This window comes from Aegilops tauschii, chromosome 7 (assembly GCF_002575655.3).
Source record: "Aegilops tauschii subsp. strangulata cultivar AL8/78 chromosome 7, Aet v6.0, whole genome shotgun sequence".
NCBI classification, from domain to species: domain Eukaryota; kingdom Viridiplantae; phylum Streptophyta; class Magnoliopsida; order Poales; family Poaceae; genus Aegilops; species Aegilops tauschii.
In genome coordinates, this window is record NC_053041.3 from 26,466,556 (window position 1) to 26,487,493 (window position 20,938).

Below are 20,938 nucleotides of genomic sequence, written 5' to 3' on the forward strand. Positions count from 1 at the left end.
AATATGAGTAGAACGTCCATTGCCACCCAGCACTCCTTGCTCCCTGGCTTTGACTCCACTGTGCAGAAGACTTGGATGCTGGCTACCATGGTGACAGATCTGGAGCTTCTGAGCGGCCAAAGAGATCATTAGGGATGGATGTCATACGTGGTGTAAAATAAAAAGGGCTGTGAGGAAGGGTTGATACAAAGGTAGGGGGACATCGTAGGTGAGACGGTGGCCCTGAGGCTTATTGTTTTTTAATTTGTAAAATTTAAACGAAGTCTACAAAATATGAAACATGGCATGGTTTCATTATATGATCTCTAGAGGATGTAGTCAAAATTGAGAAGGTTTAGAAAAGGTTGTGGCGTACACTGCTTAGATACCGGACCATCTTCAAGGAAGAATCTAGGTTTTGAGGTGGAACGAGTCAAGTTTGAAGGCGAAGTGACGGCTGCTTTCGTCTATTAAATATTGCTTTTTTTAGTACACTTATACTATACCATTAGATGTTCCATGTCAAAGTTTGGTATTTTTCAACATTAAAAATCCAGTAAGATCCATGTATGGGAGTCGAGTCTTTACACCATGATGTTTGGAGTTACTCTTCTTTTCTTGTATAAGGCCTAAACATAGACTAAAGAACACCAATATAATTTTTCAACCCAATTTACCCAACTACTTCATGCACTTGCAGTCCAAATTTTAATTACAGGAGTTAAATGCCTAGAAATATACTAAATATCTTAAATATAATTAATAACTATTCTAATACAACATCCCTAGTTTCTCCCTACAAAAAGTAACTCATAAATAAAAAGTTTTCTATTGAAAGTCCAAATGAATACATGCATTTTATTACTTTTTAATTGTTTGCCGAGTGTCTTATAAAAAACTGCAGATAGTTTTTTTTTTGCCGAGTATAACACTCGGCAATGCACCTGTTTGCCTAGATCCATTTTGTACCGAGTATTTTGTCTGGGAAACTCGGTAAAGGCCTTGTTTGCCGAGTGTTCAATTAAATTCACTCGGTGAACGATGTGACACTTGGCAAATAAGGTTTTTCCAGTAGTGATTGGCCCCAAACCTGCTGCAACCATGCTTGCTTAACATGTGTTGACTAGTATTGCTCCAATAGTCTATATAAGCGAAGTTGTGTCTTGTGGCATTTCCACGCTCAAGCTGCATACTAGTTGTAGAGCAACAAGTTGTGGCCGCCGCAGTTGATCGAAGGCCCATCTCTGGTATCTCCAATTGATTGAAGGTAATTTTGTTTCACAGTTCATCATCCATGATCTCCAATATTTTCTCAGTTGTTCCATGCATCAGCTGTAGATGAGAAAATCCATGAACTTTAATGTTGCCTCGCAAACTGTGTGCAAATCATACCTAGATCCTAGGTCCTCGGCTAAGCACCTGATTTCTAACCGGCTCCACTTGCAACCTAGTACGTGATTGTGGCCTCATTAGTTAACAAAGACATAGCTTTTTGTTTATAGCACAAAATGTTTTTGTCTCATTTTATATCGGCAAAGAAGGGACCCAGGGGTATTGAGTCGTACAATTAAATTGGAACATTCCAGATTCTTCTGTTTCCTAGTGCAAGTGCTACTATGGGAAGCACAGGGGCAGCTAGAGCGATGCCGGTGCAGGAGCTTGCTGGAGCCCTTGGCACACCCGACGTGCCGGCACCGTACGTTGTGCGCACGCACAAGGACCAACAGCTTGCCGCGGCGGTTGTAGCGCCGGTCCCTGTCATCGACCACGGCCGCCTTCTAAGGAAGGACCACAGCGCCGACGAAACCGCGAAGCTCCGGTCAGCGATCGAGTCCTGGGGCCTCTTCATGGTAAGTAATATTCTAATGAGTCGGTAGTGCACCACCATTTCGGAATAAGATCAAAGCATGCATGTCTATCTCGCTTCACATGTATGTTCCTCCAGGTCAGTAACCACGGCGTAGACGCCGCCGTGATAGAGAGCATGAGAGCCGCGTCGAGGGAGTTTTTCCGGCAGCCACTCGAAGAGAAGCAAAGATACAGTAATCTAATCTGCGACGAGCAGTTCCAGTCCGAGGGATACGGGAACGACCGGGTGAGCTCGCCGGACCAGACCCGGGACTGGACCGACCGCCTCTACCTCAAGGTGCAGCCCGAGGACGAGCGGCGCATCGCCCTCTGGCCAGCGCATCCCGAAAACTTCAGGTGACCGATCTCATAGGGTGATGTTGTCGACTCCACAAATTTGCTGGCTCGAATGAGGATCTGTTGACGGATCATTAATTAAGACATACATTGTTGTGTTTCAGGGATGTTCTCCACCAGTTCACGAAGAAATGTGGACAATTGAAAAACGATCTGCTCCGGGCAATGGCGAAGCTGGTGGGGCTTGACGACGAGAACTACTTCGTGGACCAACTTGGGGAGAAGGCCCTTACAAATGCTAGATGCAGCTACTATCCCGAGTGTCCAAGGCCGGAGCTCGTGTTTGGCCTCAAGCCCCACACTGATGGTACCGTTGTTACTGTCCTCATGGTCGACGACCACGTCGGTGGCCTGCAAGTTCTCAGAGATGGAGTTTGGTGGGACGTACCAATCGTACCTCACACACTGCTGATCCTTATAGGAGATCAAATAGAGGTACGCTTATAGAAATATAATTTCTAGCTTGAAATAGTATATACTGTTAGTAATATTTATTTATTTGAACCTTATGGATGTACATAGTTTTCCATTTCTCAGTGGTCGAAATTATAATGTACAATATGTTTAATGACGAAACATATTTCCGACATATATCAATTACTCCCTCCGTTCCTAAATATAAGTCCTTTTAGAGATTCCTATATGGACTACATACAGATGCATGTTGACGTATTTTAGAGTGTAGATTCATTTAATTGCTCTGTATGTAGTCCATATTAGAATCTCTAAAAACACTTATATTTTGAAACGGAGGGAGTACATCTTAGCCTGATGATAGCATATCAAATATTAAAGTCTATTCTACTGTATCCAAAATATAACAGTCAAAACTTACATGTTCGGGATCTCAAAATGTTAAATCGCCAACATTGTGTGCTTTTGCCAGAAGATTCTAAGCTCTTGGGCTGATGTAGTTACAAATTTGTCTCACAGATAATGAGCAATGGGATATTTAAGAGCCCTGTGCATAGGGTCATCACAAATGCAAAGAAAGAGAGGCTATCAGTGGCTCTAGACTACTCTGTTGATCCTGAGAGAGAAATCGAGCCATCGCCTCAATTGATCGATGAGAAGAGACCGGCATTTTACAGAAAAGTGAAGGTCAAGGACTACATTGCCACTTATTACAATCATTTTTTTCAAGGGGGAATGGTTATAGATACGATTAAGCTATAACTAAGTATGGCATCATGGATTTCTTGAAAAAGAATGTGGCCAAGATAAATGATTGTATCATGTATCTTTATATGTCAAGTGTATTTACTCTCTTTGTTTAACAACACATGTTGTTTCAGGTTTTTGTATGGTCTACATGCTAATAAACTCTGGATGTTGTGATATTGTTCATGGATTTATAATAAAAATATGGGATGATAATATTTTTAATACCCCAATTTCCACTCTGGTTTTTATTGGTTTTATTTGTTGTTCTTAGTTTTGGTGGTATTTTAGTTTGTATTTCTTTTGAGTTCAACAAAATTGAGTAATCGGGTGTCATTAAAGCAATGCACATCCCGTCTCCAACCCATGAAACCACACATGGCCCAAAGTCAAGATCATATCCGTACAGGAAATTAAGTATTTTCCTATTAAAGAGCATATTTTTTAGAGACACCGATTAGAACATTGTTGCACACATGCACACACTAACATCACCACACATAGGCACTCACACAACTTTTACTGAAGACTGGGTCGAAGTAGCAGAGCTTGAAGATTGACGAAGTAACCACTGACGATTCGCTATTGACGGGAAGGTTGCCTCCCACTAAAATAATAACCTGAAGTAATGAGACACCAAAGCGTCAAATCTTGGGTTTGATCTTTCACCATTACAAACAAAACCGTATATATCCTAGATGAAAATTTTCAAGAAAATTCATGGAGCTCCCTGTACCCATACAAAACCAAGATATGCAGACTCCATACTTCAGCCATTCCTTTGGAAAATTAAATTTCTCTTATGCCCTAAATCCCAAAAATTATCAACACTATATTTCTACTCTTCCACTCGAGAGGAGACTTGGGAAATCTAATCCAAGGCTCTAGGGGTGCCTAGAGCTAGATGCTCTGGCCAGGATCGACCAACTCTTTTTCCATTTCTACACAACAAAACATTTTGACCTACATTAACATGTGTCAATTGTTGCATAGGCCCATAGATCATTGTCTCCATAACATTTCCTATTCCCGAAAGGCAAATCCATGTTTTCATAGATGGCTCGACTAATTGTTATATCGCCTTGCTTGGTACATTCGTATTAAACCCATTTTAGTCGTACACATTACCTTATCTCGTTTGTTTCCCCTAACAGAATCCCTTCCTCTTCTGTTGTTCCTACCTCTGATCATGAGACATTCTCGTCTGCTCGGGTTGTTAAGGATCTATCTCATCATCCAATCTCCCATGTCAATGTTTCATGCAATTTGCAGAAGAAAGAATTCATATCGTCGAACGAGGGTGTGTTTTGAGATAGGAAGAGGGGGTGACCAACCAACCTCAATAAAAAAATAGCTAGAGGAGGCACGAATTGCAAAGGTCATTGGTGTAATTGGTTGAAGTAAAGTACATGTTGTCGAAGTTCTCCATAGGGATTGAAGTATAGTTGTTATACAAATTGTTGAAGCCAAGCGACACTAGGACAGAGTGATTGATCGACAGTAATTAACAACAAAGGTAAAACAAAAAATGATCTAGAAAGGTAACAACTAAGGAAATAGTCAACATCACAGAGTGATGAAGAACGTGCAAGCTATTTTTTTATAAAGGTCAATTCACTCATAATGTAGCGTCAAGCAGATACAAAGCATGACTAGATATCAGTAAGTTTTATGGGACCAAAACTATCCCTATATCGAGAGAAGTAAAATAGCAACAGGTAAAGGTTTAGAGAAGCTCATACAAGAGCAAATTAAAAGGAATATTAATCATTATTTTTATTATTGTTTCAACTATAACGACACGAATAAATAGGCCAAACAACTAGGAGCCGGAATTACTCAGTGCTAGGGAATAAACTGTAGCTAAACTTCAAAGTCCAAACTAAATAGAAATAATTTGTACCAAAATTTTGGGTGCTACTCGACATTACTAAGAACTGAAACAGACAGGAGAAGCAAGAGTTAAGGATATACATATAGTGAAGCAAAGCTCAGGAACTTCAAACAGAGAAGCAAAGATTACATGATTCCAAAGTTGGAAATCAGTCACCTAGCTAGCTGACACGGAGGTACATAATCAACCGAAGCTGAAGCAGGGACAAGAAGGAGAAGTGTATCTGCTGCCGACGGGTCACTTCGATGGATCGTGAATTGGGTCTCCCCTCCGCTCTTCACTTCCCAATAGCCATCATCTCCACTCTCTTTTCTCTCCGCATCCAACAACCCCCTCTAGATCCTTCCCCTTCCCGCCTCATGCCAATGTCATAATCATGTTTTCTTACTTAATTCATCGACTTATCACTGGCCTGCTGGGCTTACTTTGGTAGTGCTTTGAGCTTTACGCCTAGAGACCATATTCTGTCTACTTGATCATATTTGGATTTGGGCCTAGACCTGGGCCGAAGATTATTTTGGGGGGCCAAGGCGATTGTGCCCTTCATGTCTAGTGAGACCCCCTGTGTGATCACAAGAGCAATGTTTCGCATTAAGCGAGATGGTAGCAGCTGTCGCCGAAAGATTTTCTCGTCTCCTGTTGCAACCGGGCCGGCCCATTTTTCTTCTCGATCGCTGCCACACGAAGCTCGCTTGCGAGCGGTCGCTTGTTTCGCTCGTTCAACTCTGTTTTAATATTCTCCTTTGCTTTTTTGTTTCTTCTCCGGGTTTCTCCGCATTTTTACTTTTTCCTTTGTTTTTTCTAGTTTTCTCCGTTTCTTTTCCTTTTTCGGTTTCTTTTGTTTCTTTACTTTTTTCTTCTCCTATTTTTTTTCTTTTCATCTCTTTTACATCTGTTTCTTTGGTTTGATTTTTCTTTTTATTTTTACTTTGATTTATTTTGTTTCTTTTAAGTTTGCTTTATTACTTTTCGTTTTCATTCTACATTTCTGGTATATGTCAACAACAGTTTTCTAATACACGTTTAATATATTTCCAGTATAAATTTAGCATATTTTTAATACATGCTCACCATTTTTTCTATACACATTTTAATCATTTTTCAAATGCTTGATTAGCATTTTTTCAAACACGGAATTTAATTTTCTGAATACATGATTACCAATTTTCTATATATTTTTAGAGATTTTTAAATGCTTGATTAACTGTTTCAAAATAAAGAAATTTAAAATTTTGAATTCATGGTCAACATTTTGTCTATACACATTTAATATTTTCCAAACACTTGATTAACACTTTTCAAACACTTGTTCAACATTTTATCAAATGCTTGATTAAAAGTTTTATATACATCATCATTTTTATTTATCAATTTTTAATACATGGTCAACAGTTTTTATATACACATTTAACATTTTCCAAATTCTTGATTAAAAAATTTCAAATACTTGTTCAACATTTTTTTGGAATGCTTAACTAAATTTTTTATATACATGATCAATTTTTTTTCACATTTTTTAGTACAGGCTCCACATTTTTTCTATACACATTTATAGTTTCCCGAATGCTTTATTAAAGATTTTCAAATAAGTGTTCAACATTTTTTTCAAATGATTAATTAACATTTTTATATAATTTAATTTTTTATCGTTTTTAATACACGATCAACAATTTTTCGATACACATTCAGAATTTTCTCCAGATGCTTGATTAAAATATTTAAATACTTGTTCAACATTAAAAATATTTCAAAGTAGAATTTTTTTTACAAAATAAAGCAAAATACGAAAACAGAAAATGGAAGAAAAACAGAAAAAAGGCTGTGGCCTCCCGCGCGCCTGGGCCGGCCCATCTAGCTCGCCCCTTCAGAGAGCAGAAGCTATACTCGCTGTATGACGATTTGACGCTAACGGGCGTCATATAGGAATCACCCATTTGACGCTAGCGGGCGTCATATATGAATCACCACGAGATATAGGGGCGAACCTGTCGGACGCCCGCGAACGTTGGAAGGATGGAGCTTCGCTCAGGTGCACGCTTGCTGGGCCGGCCCACTCTGCCTGCGAGCAATTTTTTTCCTCTTCCTGTTTTAGTTGGCTTATTACTGTAGCATCGCGGTTTACAGTAGTGTCCCATACTGTAGAATCCGGTTTACTATAATGGACAAGTTTTTTTTGTCGATTTTTATTTTGAATTTTTTAATATAAGTTGAACATTTTCTTAATATATGATGAAAATTTAATAATAATAATAATAATGAATTTTCTTATTATACGATGGACATTTTTTATATGTTGAACAATATATACGTCGAACAAGTCTTGAATACACAATTAGCTTTTTGTAACATACATTGAATAATTTTCAAATAGACATTGAACATATGTGCAATATATGCTGAACAAATTTCAAAACACATAGTGAACATTTGTATATTCATTGATCAATTTCTAATATACGATGAACATTTTTATAATGCATGATGAACTCTTTGTAGTATACCGTAAACATTTTTGTTAGTATATGATGAAAAAAATTGTAAGACGCAATGAACCTTGTATTATACATGAAAAAGTAAAATAAAATAAATAGAAATACAAACAGAAAAAGAAAAAAAGAAAAGAGAAAATAAAATACTAAAAGAAACCGAAAAAGAATAAACAACGAAGCAACCATGGCTGGCCCAAACTAGGGCGTCAGGAGGTCGCGCTTCAGCGAAGCCACGCCCTTTTGACGCTCACGAGCGTCAAATAGGAATCACCCTGTCCAGTTGCTCATGCCGGCTCTGATCGTAAAAGTAATTGTACACTGAAGAGAATGCATGCTTTGGGGATTTTATTTTATCTGGCAATGGCATAGCTAGTAGGTGGCATGCATTGCAAAGAGCCAACATCATACATACAACAACAACAGCAAACGCGAACCAACCTGTGGTTAGATGGTTAGAAGGACAGTGGTATCCCCAGCCCACTAGCTCAAAATTACTTCACCTCCTGAACCCTCCATCGGCAACCAGAGAGCCCGTGATATGTAAATTTTACCGATCAATTTTAATATCATGAATAAATGTGGCAAATCACACAACATGTTTATTGTTTTTTATAGCATCTCCATCAGAATAATTGTTTGGGGGAGATATATAGCCTGGTCTCAAATAATTTTTTAATAAGAAAACACATGTAAAAAACATCTGAAATACTGGAGCATGTGAAAAAAATAACATTACCTTGCAAAAGATCTTGGGATACTATTACTTGGCATCCTTGAAACAACGCTAGACATCAGAACTTGGGTCACAAATTTAGCTGCTGTGCTACTAAGAGGTGTCCCACCACGTTGACCTTGAGATTGTAATGCATTTCTTGGTGGTAGAATTGTCCATCCCAGTGCCATCTGACATAGAAATAGAACATGGATGAAGGGAAATGAGTTGGAGTTTACAAAGAAGCAAATCCTGAACTAGAAGGGGATTTTTGTCCCACGACCTGAAAAGAGAAGACAGGGATAGCAAACCAAACCAGAGAAGCATCTCTTGTTCACCGTGTTTTCATGGAGAAAAAGAGGCACATTGATGAAAGAGAAAACGAATGAAATAGCAGACGCGGAGTTTCTGCTCCTGGGCTCATCTGCACCCGCGCTCGTAAAAAATAAAAACAAATACTAGAAAAATTCAAAAAAATCCAATTTTTTTGTGTGGTAAATAATTTGATGCGTGAGGTCCACTCCAAATTTCAACTCATTTGGACATCTGAGTAGCACTCGGCAAAAAAGACAAATTCAAGGTCTGTATTTTTTTTTACTGTTCATGCACTGTTTTGCCCGATTTGTCTTTTTTGCCGAAAGCTGCTCAGATGTCCAAATGAGTTGATATTTGGAGCGGGCATCACGCATCAAATTATCTACCACACAAAAACAATTTGGATTTTTTTAAATTTTTCTTGTATTTGTTTTGATTTTTCCTCTGAGCGGGAGCAGATGAGTCTGGGCACCAAGTTGGATTTCTGTGAAATGGCTATCATTTTACTAGCCTAGATTCTGAAAGACAGAGTTGGAGAAGATACAACCAACACCCGGCAATCAACAAACAAACAGCTTCGGAGAGGGTATAGCTTGTACAAGCAACCTATAAATGCCAGTACAACTATCACTAGATAGTTTTATTTTGAGGAACTCATTGTTTTCCCGATAACTTCATGAGTACGAACACCATATGAAAAGTTTGCTATAGGGGAGACAAACACATACATTAATAAAAGCTAGAAAAATTCTCATGGAAGTAGAAAACATCCTTGTTTCAAAAAAAAATCTGATCCTAGAATTGATAGATGCTACTCAGATCAATTAAGATTAAACAACAATCAATAGTGAGATGTAATCTTTAGCTTCTGGATTTGTTATGGGCGTATGGTTTGGGACAATGGTCCACCACACTATATTTTGGGTTTTATTGCCTTAGAGATCACTAAGAACTTCGTTTAAATAAAGCACTATTTTCCCTCAAAAGTTTTTGGGGCATGCTACATGTTTGCCAGGTGATCTTTTAAAAAGATCGGCCGGGTCGCGAGACGTCAGATCTATCACATCAGGCAGCCAAGCACGACTTGAGGTCTTGTTGCAGAATATATTTTTTAAAACAGAGGTCTTGTTGTAGAATTATTTCGCAACAAAAGTTTTGTTGCAATTTTTTTTTGCAACTGAGATCTTGTTGCAATTTTTTCGCAACATAGATCTTGCTGCAAAATGTTTTTGCAACTAAGGTCCTGTTACAGATTTTTTTTTTTTTGCAATACAACTCTTGTTGTGTTTCTTTTTTGCAATGTAGATGATGTTGCAAAAGCTTGCCTAAGTTGTCGCCGTCGTTCACCATCACCGTCTTCGAGTACCTGCGAAGTTGTCACTGCCACCAACCGCAAGGCCATCCAACCACGAGCTCCCATCCCTAGTGTTGCCAAACCTTGTCGCTGGTCGTGTCGGACGGCTAGCTCACATGCTCCCCCATGAGCGTTTGTTGTTGAAGTCACTAGCTGCTGCTTGCATCTACCTCCATGGGTGCTCTCCATCATAGGCGTGCGTGATGGAGTACGCTGAATAGGTTAGGGAAGGAGAGAAGAAGATGGAAGGTAAAAGAGATCTGGATGGGAGTCCTCAGAGGTGAAGATAAGGTAGAAAGGGTGGGATCCGGCTTGCCTGCTCCGTCCCCATGCTCCCGTCCATGCTCCCACTTCATCCTACGGCTGTCTTTTTTCCCTTTTTCTTTCTAATCTAATCATCTCCCCCCTGATTTTGAGGGGGTGGGGCCGGGCCTTATTTTGTTCCAATCAAATCAAGCCACGTACGCGGGAGCATGGATGGGCACACGCGTGGGGAGCAGGCAAGTCTCGTCCGAAAGGGTGAAGTGGTGTGTGGGATGACTGGGACACGCGTCGTCTGTGGGAGGCGATGGATGCCCCGGAAAAATCAGCCGGTTGAAGGGAATCTTTTCCCAAAGATTTCTTGCAAAAAGGAAAACAAAAGGAGAAGTCCTGGCTAGCCTTCGGTCCTTGGACTGGATATGATATCGAGTTCGTGCGGCAAACGGACCCATATATGGCACTCAATGATGCAGGCAAAACTAATTCTTTGTCAGATATTCTGGACTACTGAGTGTGTGCGCAACCATTTACCGAGGAGTGTGCGCAACCACTGGGGTCACCAATGCATAAATTTGTGACTCGGTACATGAGGCTACCATTTGACAAGCAAGCTGGGGAGAGCTACAAAGAGGAACCGACCGAAATTGTAAGTGTTTGTCACATTCAGTGCAGGGTGAGGCACACGCAGGCGGGCAGTAGGGAGAATGCAGCATGGTTGTATTCCTAATGAAAATGATTGACGGCGGAGCACATTTCGAAAGCGAATGTGGCATATGCCCTGTTGTCATGTTCTGAAGGTAGAACCACTGGCATACAACAAATGCCTAAGACAGGGCGTCGTATGAGGGGATGAGCAAGAGAAGTAGGTTCTGCATCACATGCAATACCCAGGGCCACAAAAGAACAACTTGCCTGGAGAGAGGGGACATCCTGGGGCAGGCAAGAAAGAAAGTCGAACGCAGCAAGTGCGATGTTGAAGGGCACATGAAGAATACTTGCGAGCGGAAAGTAGGGGGAGATGTAGTGAGCTGAAAGCTGGTAGTGTCAAGTGTCAAGTGCAAATTAAGTGTTTAGTTAGAAACCGATGTGTGGTTGTGTTTCAACTTGTGCTGATGGTGTTTTTTTTTTTTTCTCAATTCTGCTATAAGGAAACTGACATGTCAAACTGGTAGCTCTTTGATGTTGCAATGCTCATGAGGTAGTAACTGCTCGTTCTTGTAGGTTGGTGTTGTGTGTGCAGCATGAATGGTTAGTGCGGCTTGTAGCCTATGAATTCAAAATTTGAATGATCAGAACTGTTGGACTGGTGAAGTCCCTGGCGCATTAAATTTCTGTGTTCTGGCTTTGCACGCACGAGTCAAAATCTGTCCAGGTGCGAGCAGAACCGGAACATGAAAAAAGGCAAACGCCTAGACAGTGGAAGACCAGGGTGGTATCCATCACTAAATGCGGTCTGCACAGAGTCAGGGGCACTGTACAATAAACCTCAAGAATGCATCAATACGCCACCTTATACATGCATACACACAGATCCCAAGAAGGACCAACAACTCAGATAATATGATCATATGCTAGTATGACCCATATGGAATTTTCCGACTATTGCCATATAAATAAATTCCCTGTTCTTATGTGTTTATTTATTTATAATTATCTTTTCTGAACGGGGCAAGTGGGAAATTAGATGCGTCTTTGGTCGTACCAGTAACAGGATTGCCAACATCAGAGAAATACTAGTAGACATGTAAAAATACAAGACACGAGAGAGGAGAGACACACACATGGGTGATTGATCACACATCTGTCTGCTTCATATATTTAGATGGATAGGAGGATAGAGATGAACCAATAGAGCGTCCTCATCAGTCGGCCCCATCATCTCCTTGAGAATCATCATCGTCTATTCGTCTCCATCGCTGACCAGAGCATCCTCCTCGTCACCAACGTAGGCATTGTATTTGTAACCATCACCTTGCTCTTCCTCACGGGTAGAGAAACGGCGAGCGATTTCACTCGGGTCCATGCCGGCAAATCGTTTACTGACGTATCCCTTGGTCCTCCCCTCGCCGGCGAGGAAGTTCACGCCGACCTCGAAGTAGCCCTTCTCCTCGACCCCATGGATCACCTGCTGCCGGAACGCCTCGTACTCCTCGTCCATCTTCCCAAAGTAGGCCGCGTCCTCCGCGTGCTCCCGCTTCTTCTGCTCGATCCACTCCGGCGGGAAGGAGGGACCCGGCCAGGTCGTCCAGGTAGTCGTCCGCGGGGAACGGCTCCGGCTTCAGCGAGATTATGCCCCTCAGCTCGCGCTTCGTCAGCCGACGCGTCCCTCTGCTCCCACCTGCCGGCGCTGCTGCTGTTGCTGGGGTTGTCCACCCGCCGGCGCACTGCTTGTCGACGGCGGCAGTTGCGGCTGGACGCTTCGCCTTGCGCGCCATCATGTTTCTTGTCGTCGATCGCGAAAGCAAAGGCTACGTGACGAGTTTCGATTGGATTTGACACAAATCTCGTCTCGATGTACTAGTCTCTACTCCTAATGGACGAGTTGGTTGAATAGTCCCCCCACTTTCGTCTGGTTTTTTTTCGACTGGTTTTTTTTTGACTGGTTTTTTTCGTCCCCCACACCCACCACACGCACGCAAAAAAAACCAGTCGAAAAATCCACGAAGGTTAACCTACGAAAAAAAGACAGGCGCTCGCTCCCTCGTGCCCTCGATGCACTTGCCCACCGCCGCTCTCCTCTGCCCCAACCCCAACCCCGCCGCCGCCTCAATCCCACCGCCGCCGGCCTCCTCCTCCTCTAGCGCCTCCGCTCCAGCCCCTCACCTTCTCAGCCTGGATCCGCACGACAAGGTGTGGGGCTATGGGAGAGAAGGCTCCATATCGCGCGACAAGGTGAGGGGGCGCCCAGATCCGCAGCGGCACCACCGCGCCCTCGTCCACCTGGCCCTCGAGGTCGGCCATGGAGGTCCGGCCCGACCAATGGATGGATGGGGATGAAACCCTAGCCCAACACCCACCCATGGATGGATGGGGATGGGGCGACGACGGCGGTGGCGGCGGCGGCCTTCTCTCGGTGCTTGCTGATGTGGTGGACATCGACGTCGGTGACGGGTTGCAGCACGTAGACATCAAAGGTATTGACGCCCTCCATCCTCCTCCCCTCGCCTCCCCTCCCCTCACCTCATCTTCTTCTTCTGGATTTTTTGATTTGATCGGTGCGGTTGGTTTCTGCAGGCTGCGGGTGTCACGGAGGAGCACCATGGCGGGCGTGCAGACCATGGCTCGCTATGGAAGGCCCTTCCCTTCCCTCTCTCTGTTCGGGCCATGCTCAGGCAGTCTTTTCTCTTCTCTTCCCGCAAAAAAAGTCTTTTCTCTTCATGATCTGAACATGTTGAAGGCCATTATTTCTCCACTGCCGGAGTCTAGCCTCCCTCCGTGGGATGCCATGGAGATGAAACTCCCCTCGACGAAAGTGGGTACCAATCCCTCCTCCCCTACCCTTGTCTTCTTCTTCATCTCCAACATCTGATGTCTGCTTGTATTGTGTCAAGGAATTCAAGGGCATGTGGGAGAGAGAGGAGGTCCATGGAGAAGAAGCTCTGCTCCAACCCTCCCTGCCTCCTAATACAAGATGTCTTTTTTTGTGTGTGCTTGTATTGCAGCAGCCATGTGCGTATCAAAAAAAGGGTCCAGTTTGCAGCAGTCACATGATATGGACATGTTTTTTCATCACAATTGGATTTTTGGATTTACTAGGCAAATTGGTGGTGGTTGTTGTTGTTGTTGTTTTAGCAGCAGCAGCAGCAGGCGGAGTGACGATGTTGGCTATGTGCAGGCCATGGAGGCTTTGATGAGCACGAGGGGAAGGCCGCTGCTTCAACCCCGTTAAGGTCTGCTGCTTCGAATTGTCCCTGATCGGTCGATTTCTTCTTGCTTTCCCGTTAAGGATTTCTTCTTGATGTTTATATTATTGGATTGCCTGTATATTTTGTAACCCGTGGAGTTAGTATGACCTGCCTGGCAACCTGTATTTTACTGGAGAAAATGTTGAACAGTATGCTTGTTATTTTGAATGCTTGCGGCAAAGGGATGGGCTTGCACCCTTTTATGTTCTAGACTAGGCATGCTAATGAAAACATTCCCGTACATGTAGGTCATGTGCATATAAACTCCACTTCTTATATTACTTATCTATCCTTTAACAGCTTACGTGTGGGATTTGCTTCGGAAGTTGTCCACGTGAGTCAATGGGTGCTGCTTCATGTGGGCATCCTTTCTGTGGTGTATGTTGGAGAGGTTTCGTTCTCTTGTTATCCCCTTGCTTTGGATGGTCATACTTTACACCGCTCTTGCCTATATAATTGTGCCATGAATATGCAGGTTACACACCTGATGATGTTTACGGCTAGGCACAGGAACAAGCAGAGGCCGAGGAAGTGCGGGCACGCGCAGCTGGCCTTGGCAGGTGTAGGAACCGTGCGAGGAAGGTTCAGCGCGCTGCACAAGTCGGGCCACGCCCGGAGCGCCGTGCCAACGCATGTGTGCGTGGTCGGTGGGTTAGCCAAGATCTGCATTCTGCGACTTCATCTTCACCATGGACACAAGCAAGGATTGATTGGTGGTTCTTGGTAGCGGTGCCGAGCATCGGCGGATCGAAGTGGTCGAGGTCGCGGTTAATCCACCAGGACGAGACATGCATCTTGGAGCTAGCGCAGAGGGGGGAAGAAGCAGGTTGGTATGGCCCGGTATGTCCAGTTCTTCCCATGAAGGTCACATGCCTAACTTCGTGCTAGACATTGCTAACTTAGCCACTTGATGTTAAACTCTGTATGTGTAACTAGACCTAGCACCACTCAATGATTCGATGTGTTAAATTAAAGTACCAATTAGGCATGTTCACCCCTTTGTACATGTGTGTTGTTGCATTGCTTACTATATCTTGTTGTATATGATGGCCCATTGTCAGCTATACAACTTATGAATTCTGTCAAGTTCAGTTCAGATTTGATTTTTTTTCACCTCTTTTTGCATGGACAATGTGTCTGGTGTTTAAATAATGGCTACTTGAAATTCATAGGCATTGTGAGGTCAAAAAGTATTCCATTTTGACTCCTTTATTCAGTATGGTTCAAAGTTGTTAGCTGCTACACCTACAGGTGGAAAACTTACGGCATTCTAAAATTAAGCAGCAACCTTTATTGCCGGTCATTTAAAATTGCAGTGACAAGACAACTGCTGACACAGAGTTCTACCTCTCTGACTGAAACAAGAACTTTTGCGCAAAGAAAACACACACAGGGCAGGAACATGACTACTCTTCCCCTTCCAAGTTTTTGATCGATCGAACTCTTCGGTGACCAGAAAATGAGAAAAAGGCAGGCCGTCGATGTACAGACCACAGGTGCTCGGACGCACGGCCGGCATCATGGTCGTCATAACTCATAACCCATGAGGTGGTGACCAAGCAAGAAAGGAAGGTTAGTTGACTCTCCTCTAATTCCTTTTTTTGCTGAGAAACTCTCCTCTCCAATTCTGGTTGTCTTAGTTAGTCCTTGGAAATCTCCCAACATTAGATTAATTTATGCATTAAAAACTATAAAGAGTACAATAGTAGAAACTATAGCCATAGGAACTAATTATAGAAACTAATTAGAATATTTCAGATTCATCCATGTAGACATGAAGAGGAAGAGAACCGAATCTATTCATAAATTTTACAGGCTAATTGATTCAGTCTGTCAATGTCCATGCCAACATGATAGTAATGCAAGTACGAACAATATGGAGAGTATTTCATTGGAAGTAATGTTATTTTCCTTTCTTTACCACGCACCTTCAAATATTATGAACCTAATCTCAAATAACATTACAAGGGCCTGAATGATTCAGTACTGGAATTACATAATGGGCTTTCAGGCTTGCAGGCATTTTTCATGTAAAATTGTTATTCTTGCTAAAATTGTATAGCTGTCCTGCGTGCACCTGAACATTTTTGCATAGATCTATTATGATAGCTATGTCGAAACTCAATATTGTATAACATGTTTTTTTGTATGAGTGATATCAGCTTTCTGAGTCAGATAATTTTATCGTAAGTGCTTAACTTGATGACTTTGTAAACTTGCAAGACAGAAATTTCATTCTGTAAGGAAGTGAAAGACCTTCTCATTTTCTGATTGTTCTACCTCTCTGACTGAAACAGGAACTTTCGCGCAAAGAAAACACACACAGGGCAGGAACATGACTATTCTCGCCCTTCCATGTTTCTGATCGATCGAACTCTTTGGTGACCAAAAAATGAGAAAAGGGCAGGTCGTCGATGTACAGACCACAGGCGCTCGGACGCACGGCCGGCATCATGGTCGTCATAGCTCATAACCCATGAGGGGGTGACGAAGCAAGAAAGGAAGGTTAGTTGACTCTCCTCTAATTCTTTTTTTTGTTGAGAAACTCTCCTCTCCGATTCTGATTGTCTTAGTTAGTCCTTGGAAAGCTCCCAACATTAGATTAATTTATGCATTAAAAACTACAAAGAGTACAATAGTAGAAACTATAGTCATAGAAACTGATGTGGGTTGCAGAACTCCCGGGCGACGAGCCCAATGGCCTTGTACTTCGCCCGGACAAGCACCATTGGGTCGACGTTGCAGCCAGCGGCTGCGGCCATGCATTCGGAAATTCCATGGCATGATGCATATAAATTGGATCTGTAGGTGGGTTCAGAAGATGATTTTTTTTCTATGCTTCTCCTATAGTGGGTTCGGTTTTGCATTACTCAATTTTGCTAATGTGTCGTTTCTGCAATGTACCTTCAATTTTTTTAGTATACTAATTTCAAATGATTACATAATTTTCTATGGATCAGATTCATGAAGCTCCAAGCGAGCAAGAAGTTTCAGTCCACCTTTACTCATGGCCTCCCCTTCTCGTCTGGTAACTCATGTGCTCACTTTGTCCTGAAGATAGCATGAACTAATCTTTTATCAGGCAACAAATGCCATGTCCTAGCACTGGCCAAAATCCCTTTTTCATGTGTGAACCATATACAGAAAACTGCATGATACATACTGGAATCTGGTGCTCACTTTTAGAATAGCTGGTTTTTTTCACCCAACTAGAGAACTTAGGAAGGCTGTTTTTTTTCTTCTTTTGTTACGACTTTTTCAGTCTTTTGGGTTAACAAGTGGTTTTTTTCTTTCGCCTTTAGGTTGCATAAGTGCAATTGCAACTGTATGTGTTCACTAGCGACAAAACCCGTAGATAAATATACATGCCTATTACATGTTGATGCTGCCAGCTCTTGTTATACATTTATTTTGCAGCGGTTGCTCTGTTCAATCGTGGTCCATGCTCTGTTTAATGCACATGTCGGATCAAAATCAAAATGAAATTAGTATAGCTTGTCTAACCACATTCGGACTCCTAATTTTAAGTTTTTGTCTTGCTCTCAGGTGGACGGCCTTGGCAATCTGAACAAGCTTTACGCGACTGGCACTCTTGTTGATCCCATATGAGTCATTAAGCCGTTTTGTGCGCAAGGTTGAGATAGTTGGGGCCTATAACTGTGTTTTGGTGAGCTTGTTCCTTCCTTTGAGGGTTTCCCAATCCCTTCTCAATCCAAAGTTCTGGCTCAGGCTGTGACTACAACTTTTATTGACCTAGATCTGATGGTGATAGTTAGGAATAATTCAAATTTTTTTCAGGGTTTATTGAACTGCACCACACATAAGTAATAGATATTAACCTATGTTAACACTAATATTTGTAATTTGTTACATCATGATGTTTAATATTGCCAGGAGTTTTTTCTTGAAAAGAAAATATAAAATTTACACCTCTTGCACCACTGATAGAGATGTGCCTTGCTGTAATAAGATGATGGGCTCATGACTTATCTTTCTTGGACAAAACAAGGAATCTAGCCATAACTATGTACATATCTGGATACTCATCTTTTTTTTTCTCAAGCTATCATGTCAAGTGTAGAGGAAATGATGATATACAGAATAAGGAGAAAGACATGCTGACAGTACATATGGTTCCAATTTTCATCACACTATGTGCTAATATATGCTCTCAATGATAATATGCCACCTTGCGCTATCTACACACGTAAAATGTTCTTCTTTTGTATAATTATACACTATAAAATTATTGTATGCTTACCTTTGGTGGAATTTCAGAGTTGAAAGGACATCAAGTTTCCATGCGAGGGGAGTTAATTTTGGTTGTCCTTTGTTTCATAAAAAATGTTGGTAGCATTTAGAACTATGTTTATTTGGTGTAACCGGAATTAATCACTGGTTAAACATATAGAAGGAGTCTCTCTATTGGAAGGGGAAAATATAATATTAGACACCATTTATTTTTCTGCTCGCTGATGCATGCAATGTATCATTTGGCCTTGATTTAATGTACTGCACTTTTCTTCATTGCTCTCTGTTCTTTAATAAGTCAGACTCATATAGAACCTGATATTTCTTAGTGATGTCTTCAGATCCCATGAATGTCATTTTGCACCGAAGGTTTGTAACCATTGGGGAATGTTTTCTTGCTCTGATGTATCAAGTTGCCATGGGGGTGATCTAGAGGTGAAAGCTAGCAAGCCATCTCCTGATAATTTCCTTACTAGCAAGCTTAATGCGGAACACTTATATTTCAGTACTTGTTTGTTTAATTGTGTTATTTATCTGCAGGTCTCTTCCTTGTCCGAAGTATGTCATACCTAATCAAGACATGTTCATTTAATTTACCCGTCATGTAAATGACACAACATGATTCACTTGTGTATAGTGTAAAAATATATTTATTTATGGCACACAGGTGTTCAAATTATAGTTGTGAAACGTGTATAGTGTAGAAATATAATTATTAAGGGATGTGACGTCACAGTGGTCGTGCCTCGTCTTCTCCGAGTCTCTGCTTGTGGTTTGTGTTCTTTAGATATGTTCATGCCCTGATATTGCTATCTGATTTCATCTTCTCTGGACTAATTAGGGCTTTGCTTTTGTTTGCACCAATTCGAGATAATGGTCATGACATGCAGCAGCTAAGACAACAAGGTCAAGCCCAGGCTTAGGCCTGATGATGAACACAATTAGATGCGGGTAGTTCCTTGCATCCTCATGTTAGAACTACTTTTTTTTACGCTCTTGCTGCTGCAGATTAGCTACCTACTTACCTTTAAACACAATGTGTCTGAGATAACACGGCGAATAGTCCAGACAACGACACCCCCTCTATGGGCTTGAATTGTGGTCCTGGGCGCTTGTTTGATGTTCGAACATGCCCGGACGTATGAGGGAGAAATGCATTTCGACCTTGAAGACGACCTTAATTATTTGTTTATTTTATTTATATGCATGGTAGCCCGTAGCAACGCACGGGCGTTCTACTAGTATATATAAAGCGGACGTACGAGGCGATATATGGATCCGTTTGCCGCACGAACTCGGAATCATATCGAGTCCAAGGACCGACGGGTAGCCAGGAATCATATGGATCCGTTTGCCGCATGAATATTTTTTTAAATTCATAATTTTCAAAAACATTCTCGTTTAAAAATTTCTTTTTTTTTTCAGTTCATTAACTTTTTATAAAAAAAATGGAATGCAGAAGAAAAAAATTGGATTTTTTTCTCTGAACCAATAGTTATTTTTAGAACTATGTTCTTGGCAAGCGAGCGAAAGCTAAATCGGTTGCTGCTTGCTTAGAATCTGCACAAGCGCTAGCGCTGTTCTGGGCGCGTGAAGCCCTGAATAGACGCTCCCCATATTGTCATATAGGACCTCTCGTTGATGATGCTTTGACGAGAAGAACCACTGTACGAGGGAATATGCATGCTGCTTAGGGTGTGTCTGGTTACTTGCATCATTTTTTGTTTTCAATTAGCCTGACTCGATGGAGCCAGGGTGAGAAAAAAAATAGCCTATGAGCTATAATCTGCATCTAGTTTGATTGTCTGCACACCCCATCGTGGTTGAGGAGAAACAGAAGCAAGACTATTTGATTACTAGCATTTGCTCTCTAGAGGCTGCTGTTTGGTCAACGGAAATTTCAAATGGCAAAACCATGTGTGATGAATTTGATAAATTTGTTCAAAATAGCATGCACACAGGAACACATTTGTACAATCTAACCGGAAGGTGTAGATCTACTCGTATACGACCATCGAAACAAAAATGTACAACACGAAACTCGTGTGAAACAATGCAATGAAGCTACTGGGCAAAAGAAATTTCAAACAATCGGCAGCGTGCGAAAATTTACCCAAACTAGGCTGGACATACTCCATCGTCTATCATCTCAACGGCCACCGCGGTGGGCGGTGGGCGGGTTATGCCGGTGTGCGTGGCGAGCGCCCAGAGCAGGGTCATGACCTCACTTCCCCGTGCCAACGCTTCCTCATGCCCCTTCACGTGCTGATCACCGCTGGACGGCGCGACGTACGCGCGCGATGAGCTCCACCTCCACCCACACGGCCACACATCGGCCAGTAGCTCCCATACGGGCTGATCACTCCCCTTGCTGCTGGCTTCTATCAGCGCCTTCCCTAGAACTATGCCCTC

General features: G+C 42.1%; 2 protein-coding genes across 3 annotated transcripts; both read left to right on the top strand.

Annotated features, from left to right (window-relative positions):
* Positions 1–1,206: 1,206 nt before the first annotated feature.
* On the top strand, positions 1,207–3,569 carry LOC109763391 (protein LATERAL BRANCHING OXIDOREDUCTASE 1). The gene is made up of 4 exons (XM_045231170.1): positions 1,207–1,829; positions 1,925–2,184; positions 2,289–2,619; positions 3,118–3,569. The coding sequence occupies exons 1-4, from the start codon at positions 1,596–1,598 to the stop codon at positions 3,358–3,360; spliced, it is 1,068 nt and encodes a 355-aa protein (XP_045087105.1). The 5' UTR covers positions 1,207–1,595; the 3' UTR covers positions 3,361–3,569.
* Positions 3,570–13,073: 9,504 nt separating this feature from the next.
* On the top strand, positions 13,074–19,261 carry LOC109763389 (uncharacterized). 2 transcript variants are annotated; one of them, XM_073506012.1, is made up of 13 exons: positions 13,074–13,504; positions 13,605–13,842; positions 13,922–14,039; positions 14,206–14,260; positions 14,576–14,666; positions 14,751–15,115; positions 15,641–15,847; positions 16,573–16,780; positions 16,952–17,083; positions 17,236–17,303; positions 17,822–17,942; positions 18,868–18,961; positions 19,067–19,261. In XM_073506012.1, the coding sequence occupies exons 2-6, from the start codon at positions 13,630–13,632 to the stop codon at positions 15,000–15,002; spliced, it is 729 nt and encodes a 242-aa protein (XP_073362113.1). In that variant the 5' UTR covers positions 13,074–13,504; positions 13,605–13,629; the 3' UTR covers positions 15,003–15,115; positions 15,641–15,847; positions 16,573–16,780; positions 16,952–17,083; positions 17,236–17,303; positions 17,822–17,942; positions 18,868–18,961; positions 19,067–19,261. The 2 variants fall into 2 exon arrangements, 1 of the variants encoding a protein (XP_073362113.1); XR_012190398.1 differs by lacking the exon at positions 16,952–17,083 and having other exon boundaries at positions 14,163–14,260; positions 14,751–15,105.
* The last annotated feature ends 1,677 nt before the right edge of the window (positions 19,262–20,938 follow it).